The sequence below is a fragment of the Coregonus clupeaformis genome, chromosome 34 (assembly GCF_020615455.1).
Source record: "Coregonus clupeaformis isolate EN_2021a chromosome 34, ASM2061545v1, whole genome shotgun sequence".
NCBI lineage: Eukaryota > Metazoa > Chordata > Actinopteri > Salmoniformes > Salmonidae > Coregonus > Coregonus clupeaformis.
The window spans coordinates 14,291,921-14,314,935 of NC_059225.1; the positions used below are offsets into that span (position 1 = coordinate 14,291,921).

The following is a 23,015-nucleotide window of genomic DNA, read 5'->3' on the forward strand; positions in this document are numbered from 1 at the left end:
GGGGTTTTAGGCTGGGTTTCTGTACAGCACTTCGAGATATTAGCTGATGTAAGAAGGGCTATATAAAATAAAATTGATTGAAATTGAATTAGTATTAGGTAGCATTGCCTTTAAATTGTTTAACTTGGGTCAAACATTTCGGGTAGCCGTCCACAAGCTTCCCACAATAAGTTGGGTGAATTTTGGCCCATTCCTCCTGACAGAGCTGGTGTAACTGAGTCAGGTTTGTAGGCCTCCTTGCTCGCACACGCTTTTCAGTTCTGCCCACAAATGTTCTATAGGATTGAGTTCAGGGCTTTGCGATGGCTGCTTCAATGCCTTGACTTTGTTGTCCTTAAGCCATTTTGCCACAACTTTGGAAGTATGCTTGGGGTCATTGTCCACTTGGAAGACTTATTTGCAACCAAGCTTTAACTTCCTGACTGATGTCTTGAGATGTTGCTTCAATATATCAACATAATTTTCCTTCCTCATGATGCCATCTATTTTGATAAGTGCACTAGTCCCTCCTGCAGAAAAGCACCCCCACAACATGATGCTGCCACCCCCATGCTTCACGGTTGGGATGGTGTTCTTTGGCTTGCAAGCATTCCCCCTTTTCCTCCAAACATAATGATGGTCATTATGGCCAAACAGTTCTAGTTTTGTTTCATCAGCCAGAGGACATTTCTCCAAAAACTATGATCTTTGTCCCCATGTGCAGTTGCAAACCGTAGTATGGCTTTTTTATGGCGGTTTTGGAGCAGTGGCTTCTTCCTTGCTGAGCGGCCTTTCAGGTTATGTCGATGTAGGACTCGTTTTACTGTGGATATATATATTGTACAGTGAGGGAAACAAGTATTTGATCCCCTGCTGATTTTGTAAGTTTGCCCACTGACAAAGAAATTATCAGTCTATAATTTTAATGGTAGGTTTATTTGAACAGTGAGAGACAGAATAACAACAAAGAAATCCAGAAAAACACATGTCAAAAATGTTATAAATTGATTTGCATTTTAATGAGGGAAATAAGTATTTGACCCCCTCCCAATCAGAAAGATTTCTGGCTCCCAGATGTCTTTTATACAGGTAACGAGCTGAGATTAGGAGCACACTCTTAAAGGGAGTGCTCCTAATCTCAGTTTGTTACCTGTTTAAAAAGACACCTGTCCACAGAAGCAATCAATCAATCAATCAGATTCCAAACTCTCCACCATGGCCAAGACCAAAGAGCTCTCCAAGTATGTCAGGGACAGGATTGTAGACCTACACAAGGCTGGAATGGGCTTCAAGACCATCGCCAAGCAGCTTGGTGAGAAGGTGACAACAGTTGGTGCGATTATTCGCAAATGGAAGAAACACAAAATAAATGTCAATCTCCCTCGGCCTGGGGCTCCATGCAAGATCTCACCTCGTGGAGTTGCAATGATCATGAGAACGGTGAGGAATCAGCCCAGAACTACACGGAAGGATCTTGTCAATGATCTCAAGGCAGCTGGGACCATAGTCACCAAGAAAACAATTGGTAACACACTACGCCCTGAATGACTGAAATCCTGCAGCGTCCGCAAGGTCCCACTGCTCAAGAAAGCACATATACAGGCCCGTTTGAATTTTGCCAATGAACATCTGAATGATTCAGAGGAGAACTGGGTGAAAGTGTTGTGGTCAGATGAGATCAAAATCGAGCTCTTTGGCATCAACTCAACTCGTCGTGTTTGGAAGAGGAGGAATGCTGCCTATGACCCCAAGAACACCATCCCCACTGTCAAACATGGAGGTGGAAACATTATGCTTTGGGGGTGTTTTTCTGCTAAGGGGACAGGACAACTTCACCGCATCAAAGGGACGATGGACGGGGCCATGTACCGTCAAATCTTGGGTGAGAGCCTCCTTCCCTCAGCCAGGGCATTGAAAATGGGTCGTGGATGGGTATTCCAGCATGACAATGACCCAAAACACACGGCCAAGGCAACAAAGGAGTGGCTCAAGAAGAAGAACATTAAGGTCCTGGAGTGGCCTAGCCAGTCTCCAGACCTTAATCCCATAGAAAATCTGTGGAGGGAGCTGAAGGTTCGAGTTGCCAAATGTCAGCCTCGAAACCTTAATGACTTGGAGAAGATCTGCAAAGAGGAGTGGGACAAAATACCTCCTGAGATGTGTGCAAACCTGGTGGCCAACTACAAGAAACGTCTGACCTCTGTGATTGCCAACAAGGGTTTTGCCACCAAGTACTAAGTCATGTTTTGCAGAGGGGTCAAATATTTATTTCCCTCATTAAAATGCAAATCAATTTATTAACATTTGATTTTCTGGATTTTTTTGTTGTTATTCTGTCTCTCACTGTTCAAATAAACCTACCATTAAAATTATAGACTGATCATATCTTTGTCAGTGGGCAAACGTACAAAATCAGCAGGGGATCAAATACTTTTTTCCCTCACTGTATGTGATACAGTAAATTATAAGTGAAATAATCTGTCTGTAAACAATTGTTGGAAAATTGACTTGTGTCATGCACAAAGTAGATGTCCTAGCCAACTTGCCAAAATTATAGTTTGTTGACAAGACATTTGTGGAGTGGTTGAAAAACAAGTTTTAATGACTCCAACCTAAGTGTATGTAAACTTCCAACTTCAACTGTATGTGAATGTGATATTTCAGTTTTATATTTTTAATAAAATAAAAAATAAATACAAATAAAACCTGTTTTTGCTTTGTCATTATGGGGTAGTGTGTAGATTGATGGAAAAAAAACAACTTAATACATTTTAGAATAAGGCTGTCACACAACACAATGTCACAGAGGGAGCGTGCAATTGGCATGCAGACTGCAGCAATGTTGCCAGAGCTGTTGCCAGAGAATTGAATGTTCATTGCTCTACCATAAGCCGCCTGAACAGAGTGCCCCATGGTGGCGGTGGGGTTATGCTATGGGCAGGCATAAGCTACGGACAACGAACACAATTGCATTTTATCGATGGCAATTTGAATGCACAGAAATACCGTGATGAGACCCAGAGGCCCATGTCTTTTAAGGTATCTGTGTCCGACAGATGCAAATCTGTATTCCCAGTCATGTGAAATCCATAGATTAGGACCTAATTAATTTATTTCAATTGACCGATTTCCTCATATGAACTGTAACTCCATAAAATCGTTGAAATTGTTGCGTTTAGATTTTTGTTCAAGATAGATAGGATATCCCCCTCAGACCGGGGTCAGGCAACCCAACCAGGGTCACTGGGTTTGTAGGTCACACTGGATGGAGGCCTCAGCCCTAGGCCATGTGAAACCATAGACAGGTTACCACCATAGTGTATGTAGGTTGTCATTTAGCCTACTTGCAAACAAAGTGTGTCTTAAATGTACCTTTTGTCTGAGATAACCGTTTTGGATTAAGTTAACGAACACAAACGTTTTCTGACGGAATTCGAGCATAACGCATTGAGAAAGTTTTCAACATTGAGTTTGGTCTCATGTAGCCTAGTTGACGCTGTATTGAAGGAGTACTTGAAGTAAATCTAAACCCAACCAGACAGCTCTACAGAGCTAACCCTGTGAATGATCATTGATGCTAAGTCTAGCAGCTCCAGGTCTTTACAGTGGTGTTCAGCAGAGACTGGTCAAAGCTCATCTTAACACACTTCCCTGTTTTAGCTCCAGTGATAAAACCTGACTTCCTCATCATGTTGGCAGTCGTAAAAACACTGGGTTCTAGCTGAGGACAGCCCTTAGACAGATAGCACAGGTCAGGCTAAGGAGGAAGCCAACACTATTCCCATAAACTCTGGAATATCAGCTCTGCACACACACACGGCATGATAAAAGCAGCAGGAGTCAGCAGAGCTTCATAAAGTGACAGCTTCCTCCTGAGTTATGGACCCTCGCGGTGCTATGCTGTAATACGTCATGGTACATTCCAGTAAGGCAATGCTAAAGCCACAAACCTGGACTTTACTGCAACGCAGGTTGCTGCATGTGTGCGTGTGTGTCTGACGCTGCTTACACAAATCCACAGTTTGAATCTGCTTGCTAACATGGGTTATATGGGGAGGGGACATTCCACTCTTTGCTGTTGAGGGGAGATTTCACTGCAGTGGAATTTCACAGGCAGCGGCTCAGGGTATTGAAACACCTGCTGTATGTGAAGTGAATCAAGGTAAAAATGTAATCATTCATAACCTCCACTCCAATGCTTTTGTTTCACAGAGTAAACACAAAGAGCAGGAAGGAAGACTTGTTTGTAGCCTGAGCATGCAGCACAAACTGTCCGTTGTGTTGTTGACGTGTACTGCCTCATTCTCACATCCCATTGTGCTCTACACAGCAGCACATAAACACAATGCTAATGTAACAGAGGGGCCCTGAGAGCGAGAGAGAGAGAGAGAGAGAGAGAGAGAGAGAGAGAGAGAGAGAGAGAGAGAGACAGAGAGAGACAGAGAGAGACAGAGAGAGACAGAGAGAGACAGACAGAGAGAGAGAGAGAGAGACAGAGAGAGAGAGAGAATTGTATGGTTTGTTTAGATCCTTCCTGTTTCCTACTGTAAATAAGGTCCTGAACTGAAGTCTTAAACTCCTCCAGGGAGAGTAATTACTCCTGTTAATTGAGTCTTGTAAAGAAACATTAGATAAGGGACAGTGTATAGACTGTGTGCCATTCCTAAAGGGGGTACACTCATTCAGGGAACAGTCAGATAGATAGACTATTCTCATGAAGGTTGTGTCAGTTTGGCATGTTGGGGGTTAAAGCCGTGTGGTTGTGAAAGAGCAGCAGCATGGCTCTTAACAGCTCCTTCAGCATTCTTACCACATCCTGAAACTACGTCAATCCAGCCACACATGCCACCATGTCAAAACTGTATCACTTCAGTTAAGATCAACGCGCCAACTCAACAAAAAAAAAGTGCACTCTTTTACGCCCACCACCCACCCGAACACAGCCAACAACTCATGATCGGATCCACTCTGTCTGCAGAAAAACAAGCGGTGCTATCTCGTCCTGTTGCGTAGCTTGCTGGATCATATTTGCCAAATCTCATTTTTCCTGTCGTAAATCAACATGTGACTAACTGCTCCAACTCATCAATCCTGTGTTTCTGTTGACATTGATTTTTATATCTCGGTTACACACAACATTACAAATGTCAATTGGCTCCGTGGCCTGGCCTTATCAGTGGAGAGGTGTGTGTTTCAGTGATCGATCAATGCTCCAGGCACAGTGGCACATGGTACTGACAGCTGCACTGTTCCCTGTAACGGCCTGGCTCTCTGGATGTAAACAACAACTCAGGAGTCAGATGAGGCAATCCTGCCTGCCTGTGTGTGTGTGTGTGTGTGTGTTTGTGTGTGTAATGTAAACCACATGATGCAATTACCGCGTTCTACTCCTTGTCCTGTACAACAGAACTTCTCATAGTGTCCGACGTCAAACTATTGTCTACTTGACTCCCAGGGTGGACCTGCCCACTCCGCTTACAATCTACTTGGACATTATCCTGACGTCAACTCTAAGTAAAACACCTTGAAGCCATATACTTTAGCCTTCTCGTTTTACACCTCAACGTACACATGCATAGGCCCCTAGAAGGTTTCTCCTTTAAAATGTCATTCCATCGATCATGTCTACAGAGATGTGTACATGCAGTAGGCTACAATATTGCTGCAAACTAGAAGCCCTACGGACACAAACAAGGCCTTCTCTTCCCATGCTGTGGCCATTGGAGCCACTTCGCCTTATTTCACACCCATACTCCAAGTACAAAAACACACATTCTGAATTCATATTTTCTTGAACCTTACACATTCGCCCTCTGTTTACAAGAGGAAATGTAAGAGAAAGAGAGAGAAAAAAGAGAGAGAGATCTGAGTTTGGCAAAGAGCCAAACCACTGCCCTCAGAAACTCGGCACATGTTGAACCGGCTCCCTCAGTAACGCTAGATCTAGCCCGTCCCGTGTCCCTGCTTCCACAAACACCAGGACCAAGCAGCGAGCACACTGGAACCAGAACCACACAGAAAAAAACACTGCAGCGACTACAGAGGAAAAGACTCACCCTTATGGCCAAACAGAGGGAAAGAAACACAATGTTTAGAGAGGGACAGTAACCCCACCATGGTGATTGTGTGTGTTTTGAAAAAGCCCATATAGCAAACATCTCCTTTCAATCCCCTAGTGGGAAAAGTCTTCCCTCTGTAGCGCTGATCTCTTCAACATGATCTCTTCACATGCAGAAACCAAAATCTGATGCAAATCATAATCGTTTCAAGTAACCCCACTTAACACTACAAAGCCTGTAGGTCGTTGCAAGAGCCCAAAAGAAGCACACAGCCACCCATTACAAATGAACTGTGGCCCACTCAAGAGAAACAAGGGGCAAACACGACCCAGGAGCACAAAGGACCCTAAAGTGCATTTGTACACAGGGCATTCTGATCTAGCGCTCTGCTGACTATTGTCTTCTCACAGGGGGCATAGAAATAGAATGAGCAGATGGGACATTCCCGTTCAAAGCAACATTCGCATCAGAAAACTGAGCGGGACTCTATCCATTCTAGTAATACATATTCTATGCCAGGGGGTCGGGACTCCGGTGGTCCTTCAGTGGGGAGGGTCTGTGAAGCGTGGTCCATCACAGAGCAGTGCTCTAGAATGTGAGCCCACACAACCGGACCCTCTACTATCCCACAATGCACTCTGACACACACATCACTTCTACAAGGATGATGGAACACAAAGACAAGGGCCAGGAGTGATGGGTGGATGGAGTGATGGATGTAGTTTGTCTGGTTGATCTATCCCTGCGCACATTCCACAACACCTGACAGAATATAATTTATCCTGAGAGCCAGAGAAAGGTGGGCCCAGAGAGGGGCTGTATATCTGTCAATGAGTGTTAAAGAGGGGAGGGGAGGGGGGGGGGTATTTGAAAGCAGACACACGTGGGTGGTTATATGAAGCAGTGGGCTTGACAAAAGACTAATGGATCGCCCACCGAAGAGGAATGTGACCTGCACACAACACACACGTCTCACTGTCTAGTTAATGTGTTAGGGATGTATACATTGCCATGCGAGTTAAATCAGGGTGGGAGAGCTGACTTGAACAAAAGTGCATAATGTAGAACTATTCTGTAGGATGACTATCAACTCTATAACATGATGCGAGTTGGCGGCATCATCATTATTAGTTGATTACTTTAGTCATGTGTTAACAGTTCCAGGACTTACCTAATTGAAAATATCTTCATATAATAATAACTATATTGGCGTTATAATATTATTGGCTTCCTTGCACCAACGTTTGCATTAAAAGATACTGGAAGTCATGGGCCTAAGCTACATTGCACATCTATGCCATTAATAGTCCTACTGTGCAACTGGATGATAAGAAATAAAGGATTAGGTTATCCAATGTGGCTCAATACTTTCACAAGAGTCTGTTAACGTGTCTAGATTGGAACACACTATATCACACCACAAAGTATACAGGCAGCATATTCCTTGGCGCACACACAATGCAACAACTGGTTGGAGACAGCTGTTGCAACTAACACTTTAATAAGCGTTGCAACTGTAACAATTCAGACAATGATCATGATACTGTACATTCATGTGTATCTGCAGAGTTGGAAGGTGACTGCACTAACCGATCAATTAGAACGGTTAATGTTGTACAGTTTCAGGGTGACATTGCAAATTGATACCACCTGCAGGATTCCCATACGACTCATGAATCTGAAAGAAGCGATTCAACAGCTGGTTTTTAGGTAGTGCATGACATTTGTCATCAAATTGATTATGTAGTGTCAATATGGCGTGCAGAGACCGTGTATTTGAAACCGAAACAGGTCAAAATAATTAGGTAGTACCTGAGACAGCTGTCTTGGATCAGGAACGCCGAAGAGAGACGAGCTGGAGCTGAAACTGATGGCTCCTCTCCGGCTGAGGACATGCTTAGGAACCGGCCTGTCTAGAGGCAAAACCGGCAGCTGATAACATACTTCCATTGAACAAAGTCAGAGCTGGATCCAGATCAAAAAAAAAAAAAAAAAATGAAATTAATTGATAGAATGGAAAATGAAATGCAGGAAAATAAGAGGGTTGATTGCAGAGCGGTATTCCTCCGTTATTGTGGGGGGGATCAGTTGTAATGTTTCAGCAGTAAGGTAGGCTACTTGTTCCAGGCGACTTTAAACTTGCCAATATCGCCGTCATTGATACATTGTCTATGTTTCTCGTCTCGTTTGGTCCCATTCTATCCGGATTCTAGTCATGCTGCTCCTTATTCCACACAGATTTGGGCCCTCAAAAGACGAGGCCTCTATATTTTCTCTATCTTCGTAAAAACGCTTACTCATTTTTTTTGTCCAAAACTCCTCAGACGCGCTTCATCGTGATGTCTCAAAATCCAAACAAAAGGCACGACCCCTCAAAACACGACAGCTACCGATGTACAGCACTGGTGGATGAAGTGAAAGGAATCCTACGATGAAAATATTGGAGAAGTTGCCTTTACAGTGGTTCGGTGGTATTCATTCAAGGTGCCAGAAGAAACATTATCAATATGTATTCTGTCTTTTTTCACAATGCAAGCATAAATAACACCCGTAATTGACCACACGTCTGTCTCACTCAATGCAGCAATGTGTAATTTCAACAGAAAGTGGCTGGCTCAAAGGGAAACCCAACAACCGGCAAACAATATTAAGTGCAACGAAAAAGCAAAAATGTGAATCAAGGTACATTTATTTCCTTTAACTACCTATCTATCTTCCTAAACATTAGTCTGCTCTCGAACACACCACCTGCCAGAGATGGAGCGAGCACATAACGCCCGTGTCCAATTGATCCAATTGCAGCATGGCTACCAATGTCACATCTATAGTGATTGGACAATAGCATAGATTTCGTTTATAACAAGCAACGCTATTGGCTAGACGTCCAGGGCGATCCCCCGATGCTGAGTAGAGCAGTCGTTCACCGACGGCGCGGATCTCCAGAAGGGTATTCCAGCACAATGGGGTTGCCCTAAAGCAGTCCACATCATTGCATGTGATTACCTTTCTTGGATGAGTCATCCAGTTGTAGACTACTTGAGAAGTGGGACTCAACAGTTTTCAATGTGAGGCTATGGTGGAATACACTTCCAGTATAAAAAAATGTCAAGTTTTTTAATGATCTGTTTATTAAAGCTATAGGGTGTCTGATAGCTCAGACTAATATAATTAAAAAAACAAGAATAGGCTACTTACTTCTGAAATGACTTGTATCTATCTTTATTGACCATCCTACCTTCATTGATAGTCTGGTTAGCTATGCACAATTTGGCACATGACATGGAGTACAAGGAATGGAGTGGAATATTAGCTAAACAGACTGGCAACCACCCACTGGGCACACACTGGTTGTATCAACATTGTTTCCACGTCATTTCAACTGACTCAGAAATGTATCTGAGAGAGAGAGAGAGAACAGAGTTCATACTCCTCCTGTCCTTCATCAATGTCAGGCTGACCTATATCCATTACTAACACCTATTACCTGCAGACAGTGGCTATTGTCCGGTGTGTCTCTATTGTCAGGTCATGTGAGTAGTAGGCTAGACCTAAATAATACCTTATTTCCAGGAAGTCAAGGAACACACTATTCCATTCCATTCTCCCCTGAAAACACTGTTCTAAGAACCACCTCTACTTACATTCCTATTCAACTTTTTTTTTGTCTTATGCAGGAGAGCTGGGGGACAAGGCTGAGTTGTACCATGGCAACAGTCAGGGTGAATGCCAGTTGAGGGGCATAATGAGTACCCCTCTGGCCTCTCCTCCCCTCCCTCCCTCCCTCCCTCTCTTCTACGGCACTCTCAATGCAATTCCACACAATCACACTCCCTGCGAGGTCCTACGTCTTTTCCAGGCAACTGAAGCAACATTGTGCCAAATCACTCACCCTCAGCGAAGACTAGGCACATGGTAGTAGAACCCCATATCACCCTTAGGCAAGGACACGGCAATCCAGCCCCATTAGGTTAGATTAGATATCAACTGGTGACGTTCTAATGGGTCAGAATGACTGGGCCTAGCTGTGGTGATTAATGAGCTGCATTTTTCATACACATTTCAAAAAGTGTAGTTGAGGTTGGTGTTGATTTGGTCGTTTTACAAAATGTTTTCAACAAACCACTCCACCACTCTAAAATTACATAAGTGTGTGCATGCATGTGTGTGTGTGTACACACTCCCATGAGTGTGACTGTCTGTGGGAATGGGTAGGAAAACATTTCAGTTAATTCATTCTTCCAACAGTCCCTTTATAGTACAAACATATTGGTCCCTAAGCAGATATGCTTAGCTGCATCAGTCACTTGGCAAGCCCAGGGGGCGCTAAATATAGAGCATGGAGTCCAGGGACAGGTGAGTTGCATACCTGCTGATTCCCCAAGCAGCTACAAAAAGTGGCATTCCTTATATAACATGTTCAGATGTAATAAGACCACACGTTTAATTTGACTAGACTAGAACAATAAAAATAGCAATTTTTTTAAGGAAATGAACCGTTAATAAAATGTGAATCCTTCATGCCAATCTATTGTTTTCTATGGACTTTCAACACCATAAACAATAAATTACAACTGTGATATGCCACTCCTTGAAAGAATCACTGGTTTGATAACTTTCCCCAATCTAAATTCTAAGATACAATATTACAATCATTAGTCTTTATATACATGGAGCTGAGGTGAAAATTATTTATATTGTTACGGTAAACTTTGTGTCCACCTGCAAACCCTTTTTGGAGCAAAGTTTTTACCCCATCATGTTCATCTGTAAAATCTGCATGTATGTATCGCCATCTTGTGGAGGTAGAGCATTCATGCAGGAAAAATACATATTTTCTTACCTTTCTTCTATCTTCCAGTAGGTGGTACTCTTGTGTCACTGAATACAGAGGCCTTGTGAAAACCATGGTGGAAACCTATCAAGCCTACTGAACAGATAGTACAGTCGTGGTCAAACGTTTTGAGAATGACACAAATATTAATTTTCAAAAAGTCTGCTGCCTCAGCTTTTATGATGGCAATTTGCATATACTCCAGAATGTTATGAAGAGTGATCAGATGAATTGCAATTAATTTCAAAGTTCCTCTTTGCCATGAAAATGAACTTAATCCCCAAAAAACATTTCCACTGCATTTCAGCCCTGCCACAAAAGGACCAGCTGACATCATGTCAGTGATTCTCTCGTTAACACAGGTGAGAGTGTTGACGAGGACAAGGCTGGAGATCACTCTGTCATGCTGATTGAGTTAGAATAACAGACTGGAAGCTTTAAAAGGAGGGTGGTGCTTGAAATCATTGTTCTTCCTCTGTTAACCATGGTTACCTGGAAGGAAACACGTGCTGTCATCATTGCTTTGCACAAAAAGGGCTTCACAGGCAAGGATATTGCTGCTAGTAAGATTGCACCTAAATCAACCATTTATCGGATCATCAAGAACTTCAAGGAGAGAGGTTCAATTGTTGTGAAGAAGGCTTCAGGGCGCCCAAGAAAGTCCAGCAAGCGCCAGGACCGTCTCCTAAAGTTGATTCAGCTGCGGGATCGGGGCACCACCAGTGCAGAGCTTGCTCAGAAATGGCAGAAGGCAGGTGTGAGTGCATCTGCACGCACAGTGAGGCGAATACTTTTGGAGGATGGCCTGGTGTCAAGAAGGGCAGCGAGGAAGCCACTTTTCTCCAGGAAAAACATCAGGGACAGACTGATATTCTGCAAAAGGTACAGGGATTGGACTGCTGAGGATTGGGGTAAAGTCATTTTCTCGGATTAATCCCCTTTCCGATTGTTTGGGGCATCCTGAAAAAAGCTTGTCCGGAGAACACAAGGTGAGCGCTACCATCAGTCCTGTGTCATGCCAACAGTAAAGCATCCTGAGACCATTCATGTGTGGGGTTGCTTCTCAGCCAAGGAAGTGGGCTCACTCACAATTTTGCCTAAGAACACAGCCATGAAGAAAGAATGGTACCAACACATCCTCCGAGAGCAACTCCTCCCAACCATCCAAGAACAGTTTGGTAACGAACAATACCTTTTCCAGCATGATGGAGCACCTTGCCATAAGGCAAAAGTGATAACTAAGTGGCTGGGGGAACAAAACATCGACATTTTGGGTCCATGGCCAGGAAACTCCCCAGACCTTAATCCCATTGAGAACTTGTGGTCAATCCTCAAGAGGCGGGTGGACAAACAAAAACCCACAAATTCTGACAAACTCCAAGCATTGATTATGCAAGAATAGGCTGCCATCAGTCAGGATGTGGCCCAGAAGTTAATTGAAAGCATGCCAGGGCGGATTGCAGAGGTCTTGAAAAAGAAGGGTCAACAATGCAAATATTGACTCTTTGCATAAACTTAATGTAATTGTCAATAAAAGCCTTTGACACTTATGGAATGCTTGTAATTATACTTCAGTATACCATAGTAACATCTGACAAAAATATCTAAAAACACTGAAGCAGCAAACTTTGTGAAGACCAATACTTTACCTTATCTTTCACCATCCTCTCAGACAGTCATCGACCAGTTGACACTATTACTATTCCACCCAGACACCTCAGTATCCTGCAGTATAGTAGACCTAGTAGACCAGGTAACCATGTTAGGGCCACTGGCGGCCAGGCCTGCTGAAATGCGAGCCCATGACTATCTGCCTGTATGTTTTATTAATCTCATCCACTGATCTAGTCCTCCACAGAGCAGACACCTGACTCCACTGACCTGTCTGCCTCTCCCAGGGACGACTGAAGCACTGGAGCTGACGGCCTGGACAGAGGAACAGGTAGGAAAGAAAGGAACGGGAAAGTCACACACAGAGAGAGAGAGAGAAGAATAACTGCGGACAAATGCAGAGTGTGTGTTTGGCTAAAATTTCTCTTAAGTCTTTTGAGTTCTGTTGTTTGGTTTTTGAGGTCTTAGTCCATGTTTCAACACTAAGGTGACAGGTTCTCTCATTTTGGTGTTCTCTGATGAATTTGGACAATGTATTTAGTGACTCTTGGATCGAATAGAGTGTTGGAGATAAAACATTGTGAGGGGGAGGTTTGGGAAACAATTGAACTGTAGGTTCCCTGTGGGTTTTTTTCTTTCTTACTATTTATAACAGTTCTATCAATAATGAATAGAGATGCTATGTGAACAGTATACCATTACTGGTAGATCAGTGGATCAGCCAAACAACCGCACAGTCATCAGGTATCATAGGAAAATCATTGTGGTTGATGTGTTGTGCAGGTAATGGTGAGAGAAGATGTCGGAGCAAAGGCAACGTTCCCTGTCCACCTCAGGAGAGGCCCTCTACCTAGTCCTGGGCCTCGACAAGACCTGTACACCGGATGACATCAAGAAGTCCTACAGGTACACACACACACACACACACACACACACACACACACAAAATCCTTGCTCCTTGTGTGTTTGTGCATGTGCAACCCATTTAAAGATGTAGTTGTTGTCTTGAAGCGAGGACCCACCATTTGGAGTCATTGGCTTTGTAGAGTACCAGACAAACAACAGATAACAGATAACTTTATGCCTCAATGGAGAAACTGGACTGCATATTACATCACTGAAAGCAAACCTTCAGCATGTTGACCCATATAAAATGTTTCATCCATATAACTCGAAATAATGTAATGCTATTGGATTTTTGTTTGTATACAAAGATCCTTTTCTCCATCGAAGCAGGTTATACATTGATCTGTAACCATGCAAAACAAATGTCATGTAACAACCAATGGTTGTCTATGGAGGTCAGAGGGAATCATTTTAATGGGACGTTTTTCAGGAGAAATGTGGCACAAATGTAGAAAAATAATAACTTTGTGACACAGACAGAGTGACTGACTGTTACAAGACCTTTTATAATCACAGCCAGTGATTGTCAGACAGCTGCATGAATACAATATGACTTCCATAAAACTAAAATATTAATACTACAGAACAGATGGTACCCCTCGTTGTACTCAGTTCATATCAAGTGTGTGTGTGTTTGTGTGTGTGTTTGTGTGTGTGTGTCCCACACACAAGCGTGGGTGTACTTGGAAGCTTGTCACAACCTGTTGGGAATTGTATGACCCTGGCATTATGGCAGCAGACAAATTGCTATGTACCCACACAACAAGTACTACCTCAACCTTACAATAAAACAGCAGGACAGACTTCCTATAACATGGAGAGCTGCTGATAAAAACTCACTGGTTTCAGTACTCAATCTTAATATGGTTATTGTGTTTTAAGGTTAGTATGACAGAGGCCTTTGATGCTTAGACCTAATCAAAATCAATTTTCTTAACCCAAGCCGTTGTCAATTATATTTGATCATGTAATTATACATTTGAATGTAGATTTTGTTTAGGATAACTATTTTATCCTATAACCTACATTTCAGTAAAAGTATGCCTGTCAAACCCTCGTTCATACCTTGACTTCTCTCTCATTCACCAATACATTTCCATTAGAGGCATTCCAACATGTAGTAAGTCAGAATCTAATGACTTATAATATAAATTCACTTCAGACTCAAGTCATACACATGCCATCACAATTAGTAGTTATTAATTAATTGCTCTAATTGGAATTCACTTTCAGGAACCATCCAAATGGTTAGTGTTTGAACAGCCCTTGTTTGTTGTTAATGAATATGTAATCAAAGCAGCGTTTTCAGAGCCTCTTGGCTTCATTAAAAATGAACAAGCAGACGTGCTTCGGAGCATCATGAAATGTTGATGAGAAATTATAATTTACAGAAAAAAAGAGAAAGTGAGAAAAAAAGAAATTATGTAAAACTGACTGTAGTTATATTTATTTAATGGTGTCCGTCAACCAAGGGTTCCAATGGACCTAATGCCAAAAAAACAGTAACAACTGCAGTTGAAGCCAAAATCGCAGACTGGTACACCATGTATAGTACTGGGCACCAGCATTTAGCTCAGTGTTTCAGTTCACTATATACTGTAGGTTAAATATTTACACATTCTCAAGCCTGGCTTAGAAGATTTTAAATTGTGCTATACACGCTATTACAACTTGTTTTTGGCTTATTGAACTAATGTACCAATGCCTGGCAGGTGTGTGTGTTGATGGGTGTGAGGGATGAGGGTTCTGACCCCACTTTTGTCCCTAGGTGCTGACTGGATCTGATTTACATGTCTTCAGAGTGTAAACAGGAATGCCTTTAGTGATACACCTCCCCCCTCAGAATACACTGAAACATGGGGAAAGATCTAAACTTGGAAATGGGAGATAATACTGACGCCTCTTACTGAAGGCATTAGAAAAGACCATAAAGTAACAAGACTTTCGGAGTGCATCATCTTTTCAATTTCGTAATATTTATTCCTATTTAGAAAACTTGCTTTGAAATATCATCCAGACAAGAACCCAGAGAACCCGAACGCCACAGATAAATTCAAGGAGCTCAATAATGCCCACTCCGTGCTGTCAGACGCCTCCAAGAGGAACATCTACGACAGCTATGGCTCCCTCGGTCTGTATGTGGCACAGCAGTTTGGAGAGGAGAACGTCAACGCTTATTTCATGCTCTCCAGTTGGTGGGCAAAGGTGGGTTTCGCCACCTAGAAATTGTGTGTGTGTGTGTGTGTGTGAAAAAGGAAATCTAGTCTATGTTCATGTGTTAATAGTGAATGGTCTATGTCCATCCCCCACACAGGGTCTGTTTGCGGTCTGCGGCGTGCTAACAGGCTGCTACTTCTGCTGCTGCCTGTGCTGCTGTTTTAACTGCTGCTGTGGGAAGTGTAAACCCAAAACTCCTGGAGAGGAGGACCCCGACACCTACGTGTCCCCTGAAGACCTGGAGGAGCAGATCCGCACAGACATGGAGACAGGTGAGCAAATAAAATAGAATTGTCACATGCGCCGAATACAACAGGTGTAGACTTTACCGTGAAACCAACCCTTTCCCAACAATGCAAAGTTAAAAAATGAAGAAAATTAGCGCAAAAAAAAGAGGAAACAGTAACACAATAAAATATACAAGGGGTACCGGTACCGAGTCAATGTGCTGGGGTATGAGGTAGTTGAGGTGATTGAGGTAATATGTACATGTAGCTAGGGATAAAAGTGACACAGCACAGTTACAATGTTCAGGGTTTCATAACAGACAGATAAGGTGAGCCCCACTGAGAAGGATGAAGTTGCCCTTTGACACTGATCTGAGGTCAGTGTTGCATTTCATCTTCCTAATGGATACAGTTAGGACTCTGGGATGGTAAGCTGATCCTAGATCTGTGCCTAAGGGCAACTTATACCCTGAGCAAGCCTCACACACTATCTCTCACTGCTTCAGAATTAGCCTATAGCTCGCAGTTGTATTATCCATCTGTTGAAACAACAGCAGCAACCCCCTTAATAAGCTCTGCCTACATCACTCTCCTACCCTATCAATACTACCTCATCTATTAAAGGAAAAGCATTTGATGCTGCAATGTGACTTTGATGCTAGAGCACAAAGACAGTGGAATGGCACAGACAAGCTTTAAATATGTTTTCTCAAATGCACCAAGTCAGCCAGTTAATGAAAATAAATGTACTTGATATATTTGTGCCAGATGTTTGGATATGATACATTGCTCTGGTGCCAGTTAGCTGTGGGAGGGTGGGGTGTGTGTGTTTTTTCCCCATGTCTCTGCAGTTCTCCAACACAACTGATAATTACTGCCTCTGACTCAGGTCTCTGAATGTGTTTCCATAGCAGTTATTTTGAGCCCCATCTCATGATTCATGGGAAACAATGGCCTTGGTTTCAGGCACTCACTGCAAAGTCTCAGCCCCCATGGGGGGATGATGAGATGGCCTACACATGTATTTGGCTTCGGAACACATTGCTTATGATCACATATTTATTGTGAGAATTTATCAATATGAATTGGACCTACTACTGTAGGCATAGCCCATGGTAATTGAACTGATTAACGGGGACTTTATAACCAAAGTTGTAAAACTGCCCTTCAAGCCAGCCATGCTGTGACACAGTGTGCCCAGTCTGTGGTGCCAAAAGGACAACCAGCAGCAGGAGGTAGGAAGCTTGACACATGTAGCCGTCACCTCCTCACGACAGGACAGTCAAGACATCCCCCAGTCTCAACAGGAACAGCTGTACTATAGATAGTGTACTAGGCCTATTTTTAGGAAGATTTTGGATATGCCATATTTTCTTAGTTCTGTGCAACATACTGTAACAACGTAAACGGATGCACTGATGAACTGATCTTACCCTCTCCAGACGCTGACGACGTCCCCATAATACAGCAGCCAACCAATGCAAGCGAGAAGACCGGGTTGATTGGTGACGGACGACGGGCCTATACCTAACACAACTGAGAAGAACGATCAGAGGACTGGTGATGTCATAGGGATTACAGAACTGGCATTAAATACGTGTCTTTGAGTATTTGTTATTTGAATACTTATTTTCTGTGTATTTGAGTATTTTCAAATAATGTGGCTCGAATCAACTACAACTAAGTATTTAAAATTATTTTCAAATAATTTCCTATAAATAGCCTACTATTTGAAAGTATTATCAACTTATTTCAAAAACTATTTTCAAATACCTGGGTTAAATGCAAGGGAGTGTATTTGAGTCTGTTTATTTCAGTATTTTCAAATACTTGCCTTTTCAAATAAAACATATCTACTTACTTCCAAATGTATTTTAAAGTAATTGAAATACCCTAAATAGTATTTCAACCCAGGGGATTTATTCCTTGACGTGATTATTATTCCTGTGGTAGATCTCAGAAGGGTTCCAATTACATTCCACCCCTTGACTACACTTTGTAACTTCTGAATGAGTGTTAGTTTGTGTGCATTGTGTTTTGTGTTTGTTTGTTATTTCTTCTGAACAAAATACAAAGTAGCCCTAGTATTGTGCGTTTAAAAGTGTGGTTGTGAAAGAATTGAGAGATTTAAGTGTTTTGTCAAGTTAGCAATAAAGACTGCCCTTTTTGAAATGTTACTTTAGCATCTATTGTTTAAATCACATTGCACGTTTACAAACATGTAGATATGATATACATCAGCGTGTATCAATTGCTACAGTTTCACAAATCAGGTAAGAAAAAATGTCCTCCTTCGAGCCGGATTTGAACCAGCGACCTAAGGATCTCTATATTGCCTCTACAGTCCTCCGCTCTACCAACTGAGCTATCGAAGGTGATACATGCAATGACGGCGCAGCGGGCTATTTATATGCTAAAGTGGTTCTCTGGCTAGTATTCTAGATAAATTATGTAGTTTACTTTCTGTCATTAATTAATTTGGGTTAAATAAAATATATTATTAGACTACATTTTTCAATCACTAAATCTCTTATTTGACAACATTTGAGCAGTCACATATTTAAATGAAGTATAAAAACAAACGAGCTATCTAGCAATGCACATAGGTAGCTAGTTACAGTAGCTAGCTAGCTAACGACTTTCAAACGCATTCGACACACTTAGCTAGCTAGCACATAGTTCTCTTTGTAGCTAGCTAGCATGAGTCAAATCAAAGATAATGTGGCCATGAATAACCTAAAAGCATGCTAGCTGTAACTATAATTTACCATTGTCAATGCCTACATTTTCCATAGAAGTTAGCTAGCAACAATGTTACTTTGTGAGCTGGAGACTGCCAGTGCCACCTATGTGAAGCTAGCCACAATAAGGATTAGCCACAATAGTGGAATTTGCCGTTCGCCTTGAAAATAAAAGTCCCTCATTGAAAGTGATGCAAATAGATACTATTACAAACAGTGGTGGAAAAACTACCCAATTGTCATATTTGAGTAAAAGTAAAGATATCTTAATAGAAAATGACTCAAGTGAATGTCACCCAGTAAAATCCTACCAGTAAAATTATTTGGTTTTAAATATACTTAAGTATCAAAAGTAAATGTAATTGCTCAAATGTACTTAGGTATCAAAAGTAAAAGTATAAATCATTTCAAATTCCTTATATTAAGCAAACCAGACGACACCATTTATTTTAATTTGTTTATTTACAGATAGCCAGGAGCACGCTCCAACACTCAGACATAATTTACAAACAAAGCATGTGTTTAGTGGGTCTGCCAGATCAGAGGCAGTAGGGATGACCAGGGATATTCTATTGATAAGAGTGTGAATTAAAAAATTTTCCTGTCCTACTAAGCATTCAAAATGTAACGAGTACTTTTGGGTGTCAGGAATGTATAGAGTAAAAAATACATTATTTTATGAAGCTAAAGTAAAAGTTGTCAAAAATATTAATAGTAAAGTAAGGTACAGATACCCAAAAAAACTACTTAAGTAGTACTTTCAAGTATTTGTACTTAAGTACTTTACACCACTGATTACAAATAGTGGAATCATGTCATATTTGGACTAATCCTAAACTAGTTTGGAATGTTGTTAAATAAATGCAACAAAATACAATAATTAGTTAATTTCACACAAAAAAGTAAAATATGAGCTACAACACTAATTTATGTGTAATCTCTTCACAGTTGTGTTATGTGGGTGTCACTGAGTAGACTGATACACCATTTAATTGATCCACAATCCATAGGTAATGCTGTACAGTGCAATTTGAATGTCAATACACACAATAGGCTGACTGGGGAGGTGATTTCCCACAGTCAAAGTCCCGTAATAACAGCTACTGCGCTAATATTTGTGGAAACTCTTCACAACTGTGTTCTCTGGGTGTTACTGAGAAGACTGGTACTTCATTGAACCACAATCCTTAGGTAAGGCTGTACAGTGCAATATGAATGTCCAAAACACATATAGTAGGTTGACTGTTAAGCTTAATGTGGCTCATTTCACGGTGGTTTCAGTCCTGAGCTATGACGCTATATATATATATTTGTGTAATCTCTTCATAGTTGTGTTCTGTGGGTGTCACTGAGTAGACTGATACCCCATTTCATTGATCCACAATCCATAGGTAAGGCTGCACCATGCAATATTAATGTAAATATGCATAATATGCTGACTGGGGAGGTTATTTCCGGGGCGGGTTCCATGAGGGGGCAAAAGGGGGCTTAGCCCCCTCAGTTGAAACTTGTGCCCCTCAGTTTTAGTTTTATGTCCTTCTATAAAATGATTGAGTGACAGGTTTACGCAAAATCTGTATCTCCACTGTGCTGTGTCAGCACAATGGACAGAGGGCGCCACAATGTGTGTAGGGGGCTATGGAAAGCCACTGGGGCGGTTAGGTATGACTCCTTTGGGTTTCCATAAAAAGCAGGAAAAAACGCTTCTCATCTGTGGAAGGCTAAGTGAATAACATGATATGCCTGTAATATTTCATTTTGATTTATAAGGGCGGGGTCAAGTTTACAGTTGAAGCTGCAACACTCAACTCAGCATCACACCCCACCTCTACCGAGTTTAGTTAGCTTCTTAGCTCGCTGTAAAAAGCGTTAGTCTTATTAGGCTTAGCCTATTTAGCTAGCTCGAACCAGCTAATCTGCCACTGCCACAATCAATATCAGAAATTGGCTTCTCCAAAGTACCCAAACAGAGCCAAAGGACAAGGGGACACCTGTCTCCTGTCTCAGTGGTTGTTAAAAGTTGTGACAGCATTGTGAAGGTCCTCTCTGACATCAAATGCACGCGTTCGTACAACACAGAAGTAAGACCCACTGGAGTCAAAGTCGTCCGTAGTGCGTTTGAGTGCGCCGAGAAGCCATTTGGGCGCAGTTTAGTGCCAAGCAAACAACAAAGTTATGTATGTAGGGGATGTAGCTCAGTTTGTAGAGCATGGCGTTTGCAACGCCAGGGTTGTGGGTTCGATTCCCACGGGGGGTATGAAAAATAATAATGAAAAAAGGTGATATATGCACTAACTGTAAGTCGCTCTGGATAAGAGCGTCTGCTAAATGACTTAAATGTAAATGTATAAATATGCAGCAATATGTGGTGGACAGTACAGTAGGCCAGCAGGACAGAGGAGAAGAGACTGAGTGTAAAAGACTGTTCTTTGATGCTGTCATTGGTGAAATGTCAGAACGATTCAGTGAAAGCAACAGCCAACTGGTGGAGGCCCTGTGTGCCCTTGACCCAGAGAACCATGACTTTCTATATGTGAAAAGGTCGTGGAAATCACTGCTGGATCAAAGCAAAACAGATTTGGTGGAAGCTGAGTTTAGTGTCGCTCGCCAGTTTTTGCAGACTGAAATCACCCACTCCGGCTCCAATGAGGACAAATGTACCCCACTTGATATCCTGCAATGATTCTCTGGGCCTCTCTCCGCTATGCCAACCATGCTTACTGCACTGACACATGGATTGACTTTTGGGGCGTCCACAGCTACATGCGAGAACTCCTTTTCCACTTTGACAAACGTGTTCAGTCAGCACAGAAGAAGCAGGGGGATCTTACAAGAAGATTTAGGGGAGAATGGGATGATCGATTACTCAGAAAGTTTCACAGAGCATCAAAGAGGCTGCAACGCTTCTGAAAAGGTAAGAAACAATCTAGCTGTGATTTTATTTATATTTTTTACTCCCCTTTTGGTATAGCATGATATAAGCAGAATTCAATATAATAGTGCCACATCACAATGTGTTGATGAACTCATGAGAGCCATGATTTTCCATGTTTGAAGAGGGCCTATAGGCCTATTAATTTGGCAAGACAGCTGTGCATGGCTGCATCTCACTGTAGTAGGCTGTAGGCTATGTTTTGGTTATTTGGATCTCCATTCCCCTTTTGTTTACTGCGTTTGTTTACTGTTAATGTAACTAGCCTAAATCTAGATTTTTCCATGCCATTATTAAGCTGATATTTTGTTTACGAGGCCTACTTGGTACCGCTGTTTTGTTTTGTTCACATTCATTTGTTTGCATTCATTTGTTCGCATATATTTGTTCGCATTCATTTGTTCGCATTCGCAGTTTTGTCAGTATTCTAAGCCAAATTGCTATCCAGTATTTTTGTTTGCATGCATTAATAACTAGGCTACTACTTTCAGCATTTAGTTTGCATTATTTTGGTAAGACAGCTGTGTTTACGGCTGCATTCACATAGGCTGATTGTAATACTCTAGGTGAATTACCCTATCTATCTTGTAGCTTATATTCATTACCAAAACGGCCTTGCTTTAGTGTGTAGGGTACTATCCATTGTGCTGATACAGCGCAGCGGAGATAGGTTACAGATTTAGCGCCAACCTGTCACTTCAAAAGCACTCAATCAATGGTCTAGGAGTCTCTGCATTTGAACTTGATGTTTATTGTGGTATATAAGCAGAATTCAGTATAATTCCAATGCAAGAACCCCCCAAGATTGTGCCCCATCTGGCCCCTCACCAGGTCTGTGATTTCCCACAGTCAAAGTCCCACAATATGAGCTACAACGCTAATATTTGTGTAAACTTCACAGTTGTGTTCTGTGGGTGTCACTGAGAAGACTGATACCTCATTTTCAGCGCAATATTAATGTCCAATACACATAGTAGGTTGATTGGTAAGCTTAATGTGGCTAATTTCACAGTGGTTTCAGAGTCCCGCAATATGAGCTACGACGCTAAAATTGTTGTATAATCTTTACAGTTGTGTTCTGTGGGTTCTCTGCGTAGATTGATACTCCATTTCATGAATCCACAATCCATAGGTAAGGCTGTACAGTGCAATATGAATGTCAATACGCATCATAGGCTGACTGGTGAGGTCATTTCCCACAGTCAATAAGAGCTATGACACTAATATTTGTGTCAACTCTTCACAGTTGTGTTCTGTGGGTGTCACTGAATAGACTGATAGGCCTACCCCATTTCATTGATCCACCATACATACAGTTGAAGTCGGAAGTTTACATACACCTTAGCCAAATACATTTAAACTCAGTTTTTCACAATTCCTGACATTTAATCCTAGTAAATATTTCCTGTCTTAGGTCAGTTAGGATCACCACTTTATTTTAAGAATGTGAAATGTCAGTATAATAGTAGAGAGAATGATTTATTTCAACTTTTATTTCTTTCATCACATTCC

At 41.8% G+C, this 23,015-nt stretch overlaps 2 protein-coding genes and 1 non-coding gene across 4 annotated transcripts in view; 1 reads left to right on the top strand and 2 right to left on the bottom strand.

Annotated features, from left to right (window-relative positions):
* The window catches only part of LOC121549853 (high affinity cAMP-specific 3',5'-cyclic phosphodiesterase 7A-like), a 34,450-nt gene extending 26,453 nt beyond the window's left edge, over positions 1-7,997 (bottom strand). For both annotated transcript variants that reach the window (XM_041861791.2, XM_041861790.2), the window contains exon 1: positions 7,851-7,997. In XM_041861791.2, coding sequence (XP_041717725.2) covers positions 7,851-7,988 — 138 coding nt within the window. In that variant the 5' untranslated portion in view covers positions 7,989-7,997. The remainder of the gene's footprint in view (positions 1-7,850) is intronic.
* A 4,766-nt stretch (positions 7,998-12,763) lies between these two features.
* On the top strand, positions 12,764-17,936 carry LOC121549616 (dnaJ homolog subfamily C member 5-like). The gene is made up of 5 exons (XM_041861399.2): positions 12,764-12,811; positions 13,264-13,386; positions 15,378-15,591; positions 15,701-15,875; positions 17,273-17,936. Exons 2-5 carry the CDS (start codon positions 13,280-13,282, stop codon positions 17,359-17,361), a joined length of 585 nt encoding a protein of 194 aa, XP_041717333.1. The 5' UTR covers positions 12,764-12,811; positions 13,264-13,279; the 3' UTR covers positions 17,362-17,936.
* A 183-nt stretch (positions 17,937-18,119) lies between these two features.
* trnay-gua lies at positions 18,120-18,205 on the bottom strand. Its single transcript is given in 2 exon segments — positions 18,120-18,155; positions 18,169-18,205. It is a non-coding gene; the product is annotated as a tRNA-Tyr (tRNA).
* Positions 18,206-23,015: the final 4,810 nt, after the last annotated feature.